Genomic DNA, 15000 nt, shown 5'->3' with positions numbered 1-15000 from the left:
GAAAGTATGAGCGAAAAATTCAGATCTAAATGCGAGCATTGACTCACGTAACGAGCCACGAGCCAGGCTGTGGGTATAGCTCGCGGCTTAGCGAGGGGGCGTGGTAGCAGTTGCGAGCCGCGATCTGCGGTGTCTGCGTTTCTCACTTAAGTGCACAGGTGGGAAACTGCCCACATCCATGATTGTTCCTGTGGCTGATGGGCTGCAGCTGCCATGTCCTCCCCGCATATATAGAGAAGCGCGAGCCGGTTAAGGGGGAGAAGTAAAAGAAAAGAGAGGAGAGAGAGCGCAGGCAGGCAGGCAGGAAGTCGGTGCGGGAGAGCGAGCGAGTGCAGGCTCGCGTGTAGCTGAACAGTGAGCTGAACAGGCGAGCCAAACAGCTGAAGCAGGACGGTGTAGAGAAGGTCAGCTGCATTAAGAGTGTCTCGCCTGTTGCAGAGCCCGCAGGTGAGACGCTAACAGAGAAGAAGCACCGGGGATTGTCATCTGTTTTTTAAAGACTGCATCCTGTTGACGTTTTAACCTCGTGTTAAAGGATTGTTATTCTTGTGTATTTTAAACTTCCATTTACAACAACTGTTTTAAGGATTATTTATTTAAAGATTTATTGAATGCTCTACTGCACTTTGGACACCTGTTTTGATTCTTTTAATAATCAGTTATATTATTTACCAGTGTTATTTATTAAAGGTAGACTACAGTATATATAATTTATCAGTGTTATTTGTTAGGAAAATTGATTTTTATGTTAATATATTTGGGGTGCGGAACGGATTAACTGGATTTCCATTATTTTCAATGGGGAAGTTTGTTCTAGATACGAGAAATTCGCTATACAAGCTCAGTGCTGGAACGAATTAAACTCGTATCTAGAGGTTCCACTGTATATATATATATATATATATATATATATATATATATATATATACATATATATATACACACACACACACAGAGGGGCAAAAAAGTATTGAGTCAGACACCAATTGTGCAAGTTCTCCCACTTAAAAAGATGAGAGAGGCCTGTAATTTTCATCATAGGTATACCTCAACTATGAGAGACAAAATGAGAAAAAAAATCCAGAAAAATTGAGCTCAGGTGCATCCTGTTTCCCCTGATCATCCTTGAGATGTTTCTGCAGCTTAATTGGAGTCCACCTGTGGTAAATTCGGTTGATTGGACATGATTTGGAAAGGCACACACCTGTCTATATAAGGTCCCACAGTTGACAGTTCATGTCAGAGCACAAACCAAGCATGAAGTCAAAGGAAATTTTCTGTATACTTCCGAGACAGGATTATCTGGAGGCACAAATCTGGGGAAGGTTACAGAAAAATTTCTGCTTCTTTGAAGGTCCCAATGAGCACAGTGGCCTCCATCATCCGTAAGTGGAAGAAGTTCGAAATCACCAGGACTCTTCCTAGAGTTGGCCGGCCATCTAAACTGAGCGATCGGGGAAGAAGGGCGGTGACCTAGAACCCGATGTATGTATGTATGTATATATGTATATATATACAGTATATAATATGTATGTATGTATGTATATATGTATATATATTGTGGCGAGCGGCTGGGGGTGGTACCCAGCCGGGACGCCTGGAAGGATTGGGAGAGGGACTACACCTCCTCCGTACCACGAGAGGGCAGCCGCCCTGGTTGGTATGGGGGCCACGGGAACAGAGCATGGAAGCTCAACCCTATTGGGGCCTGTGGTCACCGCCAGGGGGCGCCCGAAAGACTGAAAAGCCCTGAACGTGCAGCACCCGGACTTGGTGGGGGAAGGAAAACCAGGGACACCCGGAGTGCTTCCGGGTGCTCGTGCGGCACTTTGCCACACCAGGAAGTGCCGCCGGAAGCTCATCATTAGGCACATGGAGCATGGCCGGGTGAATATAAAAGGGGCTGCCTCCCTCCATTCAGGAGCTGGAATCGGGTGGAAGAGGACGAAGCCCGGAGGAGAGGAGTGGAGGCGGTGAAGGAAGGCTGGATTTAGAAAAGGCCCGGACTAAGGGTGTGTGGTGCAGGGGCACCGGGTTGTGTGTTGACAATGTAAATAGTGTAAATAGAAATAAACATGTGTTGGTGCTTGAACCATCTGTGTCTGCCTGTCTGTGTCCGGTCTGGTTTCCACAATATGTATGTATGTGTATATACACACATATACATACACTTATTTACACTGCAGGAAGTTTTTTGGAAAAGAATACCATAATACCTTGTGTGAAGGATCACTGCAACTAGATTACAGTAAAGCTTAGAAAAGCAGGAGCTAATAATATTGGTTTCTGTGATCACCCTTTTTACTGATCACCAATCAAGTCTTTTTTTTAATTGTAAATCTGCAAATTTCGATTGGTAGCCGATTGATTGGAGCATCCCTAGTCAACACTTTAACACAGAAAATAACTCCTTCTACATTTGAGATGATGTAGGGGCTTAATGTAAAAAATGTTAAATGATAAAGAAAAAATTGGAATTGACATCGGATTCAGCAAATCTTAATAACGTGAAATTGATGATTGGTATTGTCCTTAAAAAACTTGATTGAAGCATCCCTAGATAAAAGTAAATCTTTTGTGATACCCTACATTACATTGTTCATGGATTAATGTATGTTAATCAACTGAAAGAATCCTAAACCACTTTCCACAACTAATTAGGAAAACTATAATTTTGCATTATATAAAACTAGAAGAAATCTAGGTTTCTTTATGAGAATCACCCCAAATCTGCTTCAGAATCTGACAAGAATTCATTACTGCTGTTCTAAAATAAGCTTTTTGGGTCGTTACATAACCCTTTTCTTTTGATATTTTAAAATACATGAGGAATGGGCTTTTTCTTTGTATAGCTCTCAGAACTATGTAGAGTAGTGATGCAGAGTGTCAGTATATGTCTCCAGTTAGTTTGCACAGGTAGAAAAGTGTCAACACACCATCTGCCCCTTTTTTGTTTTCAGAACCCCACTTTTTTAGACTAGGAACGGAAATTGAAAGATTCAGAGATGCATCAAAAGAGGGAGCTGATATTATTTTTTTGAGAATGCCTTCTTTAGTGTAGCTAAAGTATAACTGAGATTGTGAATAGGTATATGATGTGCAACTATGTCTGCTGTAGTTGTTTAAAAAAAACTAAAATGTTATTATAATTTAATTTATCTTGCAGAAAGTACTTCAGCTTCTTCCTGAAAAAATATTCTTCAGGTGGCATTTTCACAGTATAGGTAAGTATTAAATATATATTTAAGTGCAGTAAGTTCTACTGTAGCAATTATACTTGGCCAAAAATGTCAACCTGTTGAATGAAGCTGTAAGGTGTTTGGTTCTGTTTTGAGTCATAAATATAAACACATGTCTGTTGAATATGGAATATATTTTAATATCAAAGTCAAAGTGAACTTTATTGTCATCTCAACCATTTACAAGTATACAGATAGACGAAATTGCGAAGCTCAGGGTCCACAGTGTAACAACATGAAATACAATAAATAAATTAAAAATAGAATTAAAATTTAAAAATTAAAACACAAACAAGACAAGACATTGTGCAAAGATAGGACAAAGAAGTAGCAGCAATATTGATGTGTAAGATATGTAATATAATAAATAAATAATAAATAATAGATATAGATAATAAAGAAATTATCAGTGTATGATAGTTGTTTACGACATGTGTAAACAATGACAGGTCAGAATGTTTCACAGCAGATGGATAACAAGAGTGTCAAAATACTTAAAGGTCAGTATGAGATTTTAAGTTCTTTTCTACATGCACACTCGTCTTTGCAGGAAAGTGGCTCGCATATATAAAAGTTCTGTTTTTAGAGGTGGTTCAGGGCATGTGGAAGGTCCCAGGGGGCAGCCTGGTGTTAAGGAGTCTAACAGCTTGGGGGTAAAAACTCTCTTGCATCCTGGCAGATCTGGCTTTGATGCTGCAGTATCTTCTCTTGGATGGCAGAAGTGTGAAAAGGCCATGTGAGGGGTGTAAGAGGTCCTGCACAATGCTGCAGGCCTTGCAGAGACTGCGTTTGTAAAATATGTCCTGTAGTGAAGGGAGAGGCACCCCAATAATGTTCTCTGCTGTCTTCACTATCCTTTGCAGGCGCTTGCTGTCGGATATGTTGCAATTGCCATACCAGACAGTGATGCAGCTGGTCAGAACACTTGTCAATGGTGCCTCTGTAGAACATGGTGAGGATGGAAGGGGGAAGACTTGCTCACGTCAGCCGCCTCAGGAAGTGTAGTCTCTGATGGGCTTTCTTGATTAGTGATGAGGTGTTATGTGTCCACGTAAGTTCCTCAGTTATGTGCACACCGAGGAACTTGGTACTCCTAACAGTCTCCACATCTAAACCGTTGATGCTGAGTGGGATGTGGGCAGGACGTGATTTTCTGAAGTCCACGATTATCTCTTTTGTCTTGTTGACATTGAGAGATAGATTGTTGTCTTCACACCATGCGGACAGCCGTTCCACCTCATCTCTGTATGCTGTTTCATCATCCCTGCTTATCAGTCCCAGCACCGTCGTATCATCCGCAAAGTTGATGATGTGGCTGTGCAGTCGTGAGTCAGCAGGGTGAACAGCAGTGGACTAAGCACGCAGCCCTGTGGTGCTCCAGTGCTCAGTGTGATGATGCTGGAAGTGTTGTAGCCCATCCAAACTGACTGGGGCCTCTCTGCCAAGAAGCCCAGGATCCAATTGCAGAGGGTTGTGTTCAGGCCCAACCTGCTCAGTTTTACAACCAGCTTTGGTGGGATGATTGTGTTGAAGGCAGAGCTAAAGTCTATGAATAGCATCCTGACGTGTATCTTTTTTATCCAGACGTGTCGGGGAGAGATGAAGGGGAGAGCATATGGCATCCTCAGTTGACCTGTTTGAGCGGTATGCAAACTGAAGAGGGTCAAGGGAGGCAGGGAGATAAGTCTTTATGTGTGACATGACTAACCTTTTGAAGCACTTCATTATGATTGGCGTGAGTGCAACTGGTCGGTAGTCATTCAGGCATGTCACTGATGACTTCTTCGGCACTGGTATGATGGTGGTCAACTTGAAGCATGCTGGGACTGTCAACTGGCTCAGAGATATGTTGAAGATGTCTGTGAGGACACCAGTAAGTTGACTGGCACATTCTTTGAGCACACGACCAGATATGTTGTCAGGTCCTGCAGCCTTGCGTGGATTGACTCTGGATAGAGTCCTCCTCACGTCAGTTATGGAGAGACAGAGTGCCTAGTCAGTGGAGGGAGGTGTTGCTTTTCTCGCAGGCTCTTTGTTCTGCGCCTCAAACCGTGCGAAGAAGTTGTTCAGCTCATCCGGAAGGGAAGCATCACCATTGCTGCTGTGTGGGTTGGGCTTGTAGTTTGTAATTGTCTGAACGCCCTGCCACATACGATGTGTGTCTCTGGTGCTGCTGAATTGTTTGTTGATCCCCTGCGTGTATGCCCACTTAGCTCTCCTTATAGCGCGAGACAGGTTGGCTCTGGTCACCCTGAGGGTGGCCTTGTCTCCAGATCTGAAGGCTGCATTTCTGATCTTGAGCAGCTTGTGCACTTCTCTTGTCATCCAGGACTTTTGGTTTGCTCTTGTGGTAACATCCTTGGTAACAGTAACAAATGTATAATACATAGTAACATATGTATTATATTTTTAATATATTTTAATATTTATTTTATTTTTTATATATTTGCTGTTGTCCAAACACTTTTGGATGAGTATTTTTAGTATTGTAATGAGATTGTGAAATATATACTAATTAAAAAGCAAGCAAACAGATGTTGTACTAACATTAGGCATTTTTACATATGTTTCCCTCATACAATATCTGTTTTGCTAAAATATTTGAAGTAAATAAAGTGGAGGTCCAAGATATATTGATGTAGGATCGATATGTGGTTCTTAATATATTTTGATGGTGCTTTCAGACAGAATGAAAATCAACAGTTTTCAAAATGGCAATATATTAACTGATGTGTTGAACCAAGTCTGAGATTTAAATTAGATGCTCTTTCAACAAAAAAGAAACATTTAAGAGTTCTGAATCTTTAAAGGAAAGTAAAATTATTACAAGTTTAAACATGAATGTTCAATTAACTAAAGTTGTGGACTAAGCTTGTGAGATGATATATAGCCATTCTGAAATATCTCAAAGGGCACAATCAAAGCCCTAGCCCTCGGGCTTTGATGGTATGTAGAAAACCCTCTCTCTCTGATACCTCACACGCACTCTGCTTTCCAGTGTGTTATTTTGTCTGCCTCAGGCATTGAGCTCATTTTGAGAAAAAAATTGCTATTTTTAAGCAGACCTTGGGCTATAAATCTTTAGGAACATGGTAACCTTATGCAGAAGTTAAACTATGATAGAGCAAATGCCAAGAAGTAACTGACCATCTTACATATTGAACACTTCTTTGGTGAGGGATTCTAAATACTTTGAAATGGAGGTAGTAAAGCAGTCCAAAGCTGTGATGCTGCTCCTGTAGGAACCAACAGAAAAATAATTACTAAGGCATAAGCCCTTCGTGCCCTTCGTTTTTAAACACAATGTTTTACAGACACCCATAAATTTTCATAATGAAAACTGAAATGTTGAACAATCTGCTGCTCTGCTCTGTGTATCACTGGAAAGCAAAATCAGAAGCACAGCTTGATGTAACACCATTAATACTTAAATTGGTTAAAGCAGCATCTGCTCACTGACATCGAGAACAGCTTTACACGATGATAAACATTGCTTATTGTACTCCGCATATTGTGTCCTGAACTCGAGAAAGTTCTAACACTTTTTTTTTTTTCTTAGTCAGATCACCTGTACTACAGTTGCCGATATGTCAGTTCTCACTAAGTTACACTTTTTTCCTACTGTCTTTACTCGCTGCTTAACTATAACCTCACTTCTGCTTCCTTGTCTTTGTTATAAAAGGTGCAACTCCCAGTGAGGGAGCACTTACTGTATTTGTTAACCCTGACCATGTATGTCATTAGTACATGCAAAATGGGGAGGACAAGTGAGGAAAGGTTTCAAAACCTGTTCTATCAGGTCTGTCAGAGATCGCTTACACTTGCTTTGTTTCAGTTGTGGAAATTTGATTTATATAGTCTGCCTGCATTTTCACAAGGATGCTATGTTGAAACTTTTTTCATAAAGCACACTGAACTTTTGGGTAAAGGTAGGATTGGGTGGGGCTCAATCACAGTTATAAATTTCCTAATTGGGTTTTAACCTCCAATTGGTCAAATGTTTAAAAGTTTTATTCTCACATCCCTAGTTGAAAGAAATATTCTGACATTAGCAGGCCTGAAAGATTATTTAAAAATAGACTACATAGCTGTAAATGAAGAGCTCCATCAAATTAACACTGATGAAATCTTGGGTCTGACATGCAAAATTATTCTCAGAATATGTTTTTTTTTTCAGTGATGAGCATGGCTCACTGCCATTGATATAATTAACAAAATGGAATCTAAATTTTAGGTCCTCAAAATATTTACATCTTGCCTAAAGAAGGGGTCTGAGTTGTCTTGAAAACTTGCATGTTGTAATCTTTTTAGTTTTCCAGTAAAAGGTTTCATTTTGCTTGACTTCTCACTATATCCATAATGGCTAACACAATATAACACCCTAGTACTATAGGTTCCCAAAATAAATTCCTGGTGCTGGACATAATGTTGGCCTAGGGAATTATTACACACATATCAGAGCTGAATGGGTATGTTCAATGGTTGTCACACTCATAAACACATATAATCCACTTTAACACTAGAATCCCTGAAGCCTACGAAAAAACTGTGGTCATCACTACTCAACTCAGAGAGGGAGAGGCAAATTCGTTGTACCATGTGAATGTCACTGATAGAATAAAACTGAATAAAAAAAAACTAGTGCTAACTTTTGCAAGTAGCCAAAATTTATACTCGGTGTTACAGACTCAAATCAATTGTATGTTTTTAATTTATTATAGTAATAGTAATAGCAGCTCACTACTCAAAACGCGGAGCAGCTGGCCTTCAACCCAGAACCTTTGGGTTATAAGGCAGCTGATCTTATCTCTGCACCATTCAAGAATACACATCAACTTTCTGTCAATTGACATTTGAGCTTGGGTTTTTAACTCATTGACAGCAACATGAAAATCAAATGATTTTTTTTTCTTTGGTTGTATTCTTGAATAAAAGTGCACGTGTTTATTTGATATTTGGACTAAAGTCTTCACATTATACACTTCACATCATTATTAGTATGGCTTGGAAAAAGTATGTTCAGCAGTTCCTGTCATCCTACATTTACCTAGATCATTGTAGACACGGAACACACATGAAATGTATGTATTCCAAATAAAGATATTTACCCTATACAACTCTAGACACCTCACTCCCAGATAAAGAGACCTGAACTCTGATCGACACATTTGCAAAACAAAAGACGCTGATGCTTCAGGGATTCTAGTGTTAATCGGCTTGTGTCTCAGCCATCTCAGCCACAAACTGTTGGTATGCACACAGCCTGGCTCTATCATCCCAACACCTTCTCTTGCAATCTGTGAGATGATCCTAAGAGCCATCAGCCGCTCCTGCTCCTTCTCTGCTCAATAGTGCATCCTGTCATTAGGACCACCATTCCTCTCAATCACCATGGGGCCTCCTGACCTCCTTTCCACTTTCCACCAGCTCACACTTCTGATCAACTCTATCTTGATTTTCTTCCAGTCTCTGTTCTTTCTCTTTCTTCCTTCTTTCTCCGAACTTCTCCCCTCTCTCTCTGTTCTACTCAGATCCTTTATACTTTGTGTGTTTAGGTGTTACACTAGAATCCCTGAAGCCTATGAAAAAACTCATAATCGCATTATCGACACCTGCAGCTAAAGTCATTCACGTACTTAAGTAGCTTTGCACATTTACTTTGTTAGCATGCCTATGTCGATCAAATGCAGGAAGCTCTGAAGTCACTTGTGACTTACGCTGTAGGAAGATAAGTAAATAAATCAAGGTAAATAACATTTAATGTGGCTTTTATATAGAGTAAAATAAATGTTTTTCATATAAAGACCATCACAAAACATGATCAAAAACAGAACTTTGCATGATACCTTGGCAAGCTTGGCATGCCCTGCTGTTTCGTTGAAGGACATGCATGGCAGATTGACCAATAATATCCACTGGCAGGATGATGCTTGCTGCATCCAAACCGTGCCAACTTTTGCCTTTACGCCTGGTGCAGCTATGTTATTCTTATGTGTGAGTGGATGTTTCTTGCGGCGAGGACTTCTGTTCTCTTTCTCCAATGTAGAACCCTCATCTGAGTTCACCTCTGTTACAGCATGTCTTTGTTTGGAAACAACAGTCTCAGATTAGGGGGAGCGTGACCGTGACTGAGAGAATAATACTGAAAAAAACATGAAACATTACAATTACCATAAATTTACACCGGTTGTTACACACTCAAATTAAATGTATGTTTTTATTGTATAACAGTAACAGTAAGAGCAGCTCACTACTCAAAATGGTAATTCTGTGAAGCAACCAGACTTGAACCTGTGACCTCTTGATTATGAGTCGGCTGTTCTTACTGCTGCACCACTCAAGCAGTTGTGTTAACATCATACATACCCTAGGATAGTAGGCTGCTTGCTGCTTGTGCTGATCAACGCAGATGCAAAACAAAGGAGCTAATGGAGAGGTGCGAAGGAATTTAAGATGGCCCGGGATTACAAGTTTTTTTTGTAGGCTTCAGGGATTCTAGTGTTAAATCTGTATCAGTTTCAGATTTCATTGAAGCTTCTAAGCTTCTTTAACACTAGATACACACAATGAAAGAATTTGCACTATTTCACAGCACTGTATTTTATGTACTAGATGCAGAAAGCTCAGGCAGACAATTAAAATAGATAGTGATACTTTGCTAAGTGCAACTTTTACTACCGTTTGGCCAGGATCATTTTCTGAGAATGCCATTTGGAATTCATTTACCCTTTGGCATTTTATAGCAGGAATGAAGCATATGTTTGTGGGAGTCCCACATTCCACAATTATGGGTAACATTATTGTCCTTGAAAATGGGGTGGAAGATCACAGTTTGAACCTAAGAAAAGTAATCTGAGACTTAATCCACTTGTATACCAATGCACAGTCAGACATGAGAGTTATACGGAATATTTTCTCATGGATATGATCAACTCATGACAGACCCAACAAAAGATATAGGCATTCACTGGTTCTTCTTAAAAGTGGGTGAATGAATATGCACTTTCATTACCAGTTAAACAGAATTGTCAGCAGCTCTACCAGTTTGTGCACCAATATGGGGCCGGATTAATGCTACTGTGTTGCAGTAGTAGCTGAATAATCTTTAAGTAGTCCCTTGGTGCTTTGCAGACACACAGCTGAAATACAAGAAAAACAACAGTTTACAATTTGTAGTTTATTTCCTTTCTTCAAAACCCCTTATTGAACTACAGGTATAATTAAGATTAGAACCTATAAACTAATTTGTAGCCTCATCCTACCACCATGATATTGAACATACCAGAACTTGTTTGAGACACTAAAGAAAGTAATTACAAGTTTACATGTGGTGAAATAGTTTATAGAAAGGAAAGGATAAATAGGAAGGATCCCTGTGTTTGCTGTTTTGCTTCTGTAACAGCGTGCCTGGGCTGTGAACAGTAACACGTGGAAAATGCACATATTCAGTACTGTTGCAGTGTTTGCCACAGTCTCTGTCTTATTACCTCTACCAATTTTGTAGTGCCTGTATCCACCAGGGAACATACAGTTTGATACCCAGGTGTGACAGAAAGAGACAAACATGGAAAAGAAAATGCCTATGATTATTTGGGGTCTGTGCGTCCTTATTCTTTCCTGGACGGGTTTGATTTTGAAAATGTATCTTGTATCACTGTGGTGAAGTGAGTTAGGGGTCCGTGGTAGTGCCTGACCACAGGGTATGCAGCATGGAAGGTGGCTGATTGTTTTCTCATGTGCAAATGCAATCAGCTCAGCCATTTGTCATTGACACTTAAAAAATGACAATGCTTACTTGTGTCTCAGTGCTGATTGGAGAACCCAATGAGTGAGCAGAGGAAACAAGAGAGGAGTGCACTGGGGCTCTCGGGAATAAACAAAGGAAGTATACTGATTTTAACTCAGTAGTTTTAGTCTTGGTTTTAATGTTCTTTCAGATATATATTGATATTTAACTTCCACAAACAACAAATGTTTTATGGATTTTTCATTGTATTACTTATTTATGGAAGGCTTAATTGCATTTCACAGTACAGCCTTGTCATCGTTTGTGTCCTCATTGCAATACAATACAATACAATACAGTTTATTTTTGTATAGCCCAAAATCACACAGGAAGTGCCGCAATGGGCTTTAACAGGCCCTGCCTCTTGATAGCCCCCCAGCCTTGACTCTCTAAGAAGACAAGGAAAAACTCCCAAAAAAACCTAGTAGGGAAAAATGGAAGAAACCTTGGTAAAGGCAGTTCAAAGAGAGACCCCTTTCCAGGTAGGTTGGGCGTGCAGTGGGTGTCAGAAGAAGGGGGTCAATATAATACAATGCACAGAACAGAACAAATCCTCAATAAAAAATATAAAAATTTTTTAGAAGTATGGAGCAGAATTTAACAGTTGATGATATCACATAATAAGATTTGGATAATTTTAGACTCCTGGAGATCTCATCCATCAAGCTGCCTCCCCCATTTGGCCATTCCACGGCTGAAACAGAGTTGGGCCAGCCAATCCGATGAAAGGACTCCTCTTTCTCATGATTCCTGCGATCCTCCATCAGGGATGACTTTACCTTAGGCAGGCAAAACAACTTGGCAGGTGGGCCGTGGCACCAAGTGCCACATTTGAGTACCGAGAAGAGAAACAGAATAGGTGAGGGTTAGTATCCAATTCTAACTATCATGTTACTTATGTTTTAGTGCTAATGACTAACAACAGAGTTGCAGTATGTACAGTTAATCAGCAGCTCTAGTCAGGATATGCTAAACTGAAGTAGTGAGTCTTCAGCCGGGATTTAAAAGCTGAGACCGAAGGGGCATCTCTTATAGTAGCAGGCAAACCATTCCACAGTTTAGGGGCCCTGTAACTAAAAGCTCGCCCTCCCATTGTTATTTTATTAATCCTTGGAACCATAAGCAGACCAGCATCTTGAGATCTTAATGTGCGCTCTGGTTTGTAAGTCATGATAAGTTCAGACAAGTAAGCCGGACCTCGGCCATTTAATGCTTTATATGTTAAAAGAAGGATTTTGAAATCTGCCCTAAGCTTAACTGGGAGTCAGTGTAAGGATTTAAGAACTGGAGTTATGTGTTCATATTTTCTTGTTCTTGTAAAAATTCTTGCAGCCGCATTTTGTATTAACTGGAGGCTGTATAAAGAACAGTTTGAACATCCAGTGAACACCGCATTGCAGTAGTCAGTCCTACTAGAGATAAATGCATGAATTAATTTCTCAGAATCCTGTTTATTTAGAAAGCAAGCGCCTTAATTTCCTAACATATTTAAGATGGAAGAAGCATGTTTTGGACAACTTTGTAATATGCGCTTTAAATGACATGCTAGAGTCAAAGATAACTCCTAGATTGTGGGCTGATTCAGTAAAATTAATTGGGATTCCAACTGAGTTAAATGATGACAAAATATTGTTATGATCAGTGTCATTCCCTCCAACAATTAACATCTCTGTTTTATCTGTATTTAAAGACAAGTAGTTCTCATTCATCCACTCCTTAAATTCGCTGACACAACTAATTAAAGACAACATCGGAGAAACTTCATCTGATTTACATGAAAGGCATGACTGGGTGTCATCTGCATACGAGTGAAAATTAACATTATGTTTCCTAATGATAGATCCCAATGGAAGCATGTAAAGTGAAAACAGTAAAGGTCCCAGTACTGAGCCCTGCGGGACACCATATTGAACTTCTGTGTATAACGATGGAGTACTGTCAGCACATTTGTGTACATATTGGAATCGATTTGATAAATAAGAACTAAACCAAGCGAGCACGGTGCCTGTAAGCCCAACATCATTTTCTAGCCTGTGTAGTAAAATAGAATGGTCGATGGTGTCAAATGCTGCACTCATTGCACTAGTCCATCTCTATAAATGACTATCAATGTCCTGTGAGCAAGAAAATGCCAAGGCTACAGGCACTCAGCACATCACAGTCACTGGATTATTCTGTGCTGCAGGACAGATCAATGTTATCTGCCCTCTTCCTCTGCTGTGCATTGCAGGAACCTGAGGGTCTCAAAAGGGCTCCAGCTGATTTATGCTGATATTCTCTTTGTGGGCATTCTTTACTCCAGTGGTCAAGATTTGAACAAATAAAACACCTATCAGACCGCTTATTTGGGTTAATCCAACCCAAAACGTCCACAACTGTGCCCAGTGTTTCCATGCTGATAGGACGAATTCATATTCTGTCCCAAATAAAATTGTGTTTGTGCCTGTTGCAGGTCATCCTGAGCTTTTAATTTGTTGTCTTTTATTACATTATATGAGATGAGAAACAAAACTAACAACTAACTAAAAAATATTTATTGATGAATTACAGCATTGTAAACATTTTCACCTTCTATATACTCCCCCTCCCGATCTTTACACCGCTCCATACCTATCTTCCATTGATTGAAACAGTGTTGGAAGTCTTTTTGCTTGAGGCTCTTCAACAGGCTTGCCATTTTCTTCATCCACTGAAGAAAAATGTGTTCCCTTCAGGTCACTTTTGATTTTCAGGAACAAGTAAAAATCACAGGGAGCTAAATCGGGCGAATAGGGAGGATGATCGAAGACAGGAATGTTTTTGTCAGTCAAAAACTCTTTTACGGAAAAAGAGAAAATTCGTGAGAAATTTGATGTTGATTGACTGTTCAATTATTTCACTCAACATTATTGCGACAACTCATGTAGCGATTGTTGTGCAAATACTGACTAGGCTATTCACAGGATATATCTAGCCGGTCGGCGGTTTGAGTGGGTGTGTAGGAGGGGATATAGTTCTATGATTCACATCCGGCCAACTTCCAGACGGTTATCCAGGAAAGCCCCAAGCTCAGTCCGGTTATTTTTGTGTCTTACCTCGTATTAGAGAGTAGCAGTCTCCTTAATCCCTTGCTCTTCAGAACTTTACCAATATGGGCAATTCTGCACACTAAGTGACTTAAATTTAGGTTCTAAACTCTAAACAAAAACACTGGTAAATAATGGATGGTTATATATGTTTACTTCCATCACAGTATACTTTTCAAAGACACATTTACACCTGTCCAGAACTCATAAGCGGTCTCATCTGATTTCTGAGTACAACTTTATGCTTTTCTCCAATCAGATTCATGTGGACAGATTTTTAAAATAGTGTGTTCTAATTCTTCAGTTGTTTCTGGGTTGACAAGTTTATGATATCTACTTTATCTACATGGTCAATTAACTTCCTGCAACTATTAATATTTTGCCATGTGTATTCATTAGTTACACCAAGCAGATATTGATCAACATCTCTGTATGTAGATGAATCAATATGTATAGTTATAGCCAATTGTTTAATAAATGACTTGGACCTTCTTTAATGAATGGATACATGTTCACAATCTTAATCTACAGTTGTCCATGGATGATAAACTTGTGCAACCATTGTTTTCATGTCTTTATCAATACCCATATGGAAGCACAGGCAAAGGAAATAGAAATATATTAAGTTACAATATAATACAATACAGTTTATTTTTGTATAGCCCAAAATCACACAAGGAGTGCCGCAGTGGGCTTTAATAACAGGCCCTGTTTTTTGACAGCCCCCCTGCCATGACTCTCTAGGAAGACAAGAAAAAATCGTACCCCCCCCCCCCCAAAAAAAAAACTCTTGTAGGGAAAAAATGGAAGAAATCTCAGGAGAGGCAATTCCTTTCCAGGAAGTCTGGGCGTGCAGTGGGTGTCAAAAAATGAGGTAAATACAATACACAGAACAGAACACAAGTAATCC

The 15000-nt window shown here is 39.8% G+C and overlaps 1 protein-coding gene across 4 annotated transcripts in view; it reads left to right on the top strand.

Moving 5' to 3' along the window:
• Window positions 1–15000, top strand: part of ralgapa2 (Ral GTPase activating protein catalytic subunit alpha 2) — a 789870-nt gene that overhangs the window by 121152 nt on the left and 653718 nt on the right. For all 4 annotated transcript variants that reach the window (XM_051925541.1, XM_051925545.1, XM_051925542.1 and 1 more), the window contains exon 4: window positions 3167–3224. In XM_051925541.1, the coding sequence (XP_051781501.1) occupies window positions 3167–3224 (58 nt within the window). The remainder of the gene's footprint in view (window positions 1–3166; window positions 3225–15000) is intronic.

This window comes from Erpetoichthys calabaricus, chromosome 3, assembly GCF_900747795.2.
Source record: "Erpetoichthys calabaricus chromosome 3, fErpCal1.3, whole genome shotgun sequence".
NCBI classification, from domain to species: Eukaryota; Metazoa; Chordata; class Cladistia; order Polypteriformes; family Polypteridae; genus Erpetoichthys; species Erpetoichthys calabaricus.
This window is presented reverse-complemented; position numbering and strand designations above follow the sequence as displayed.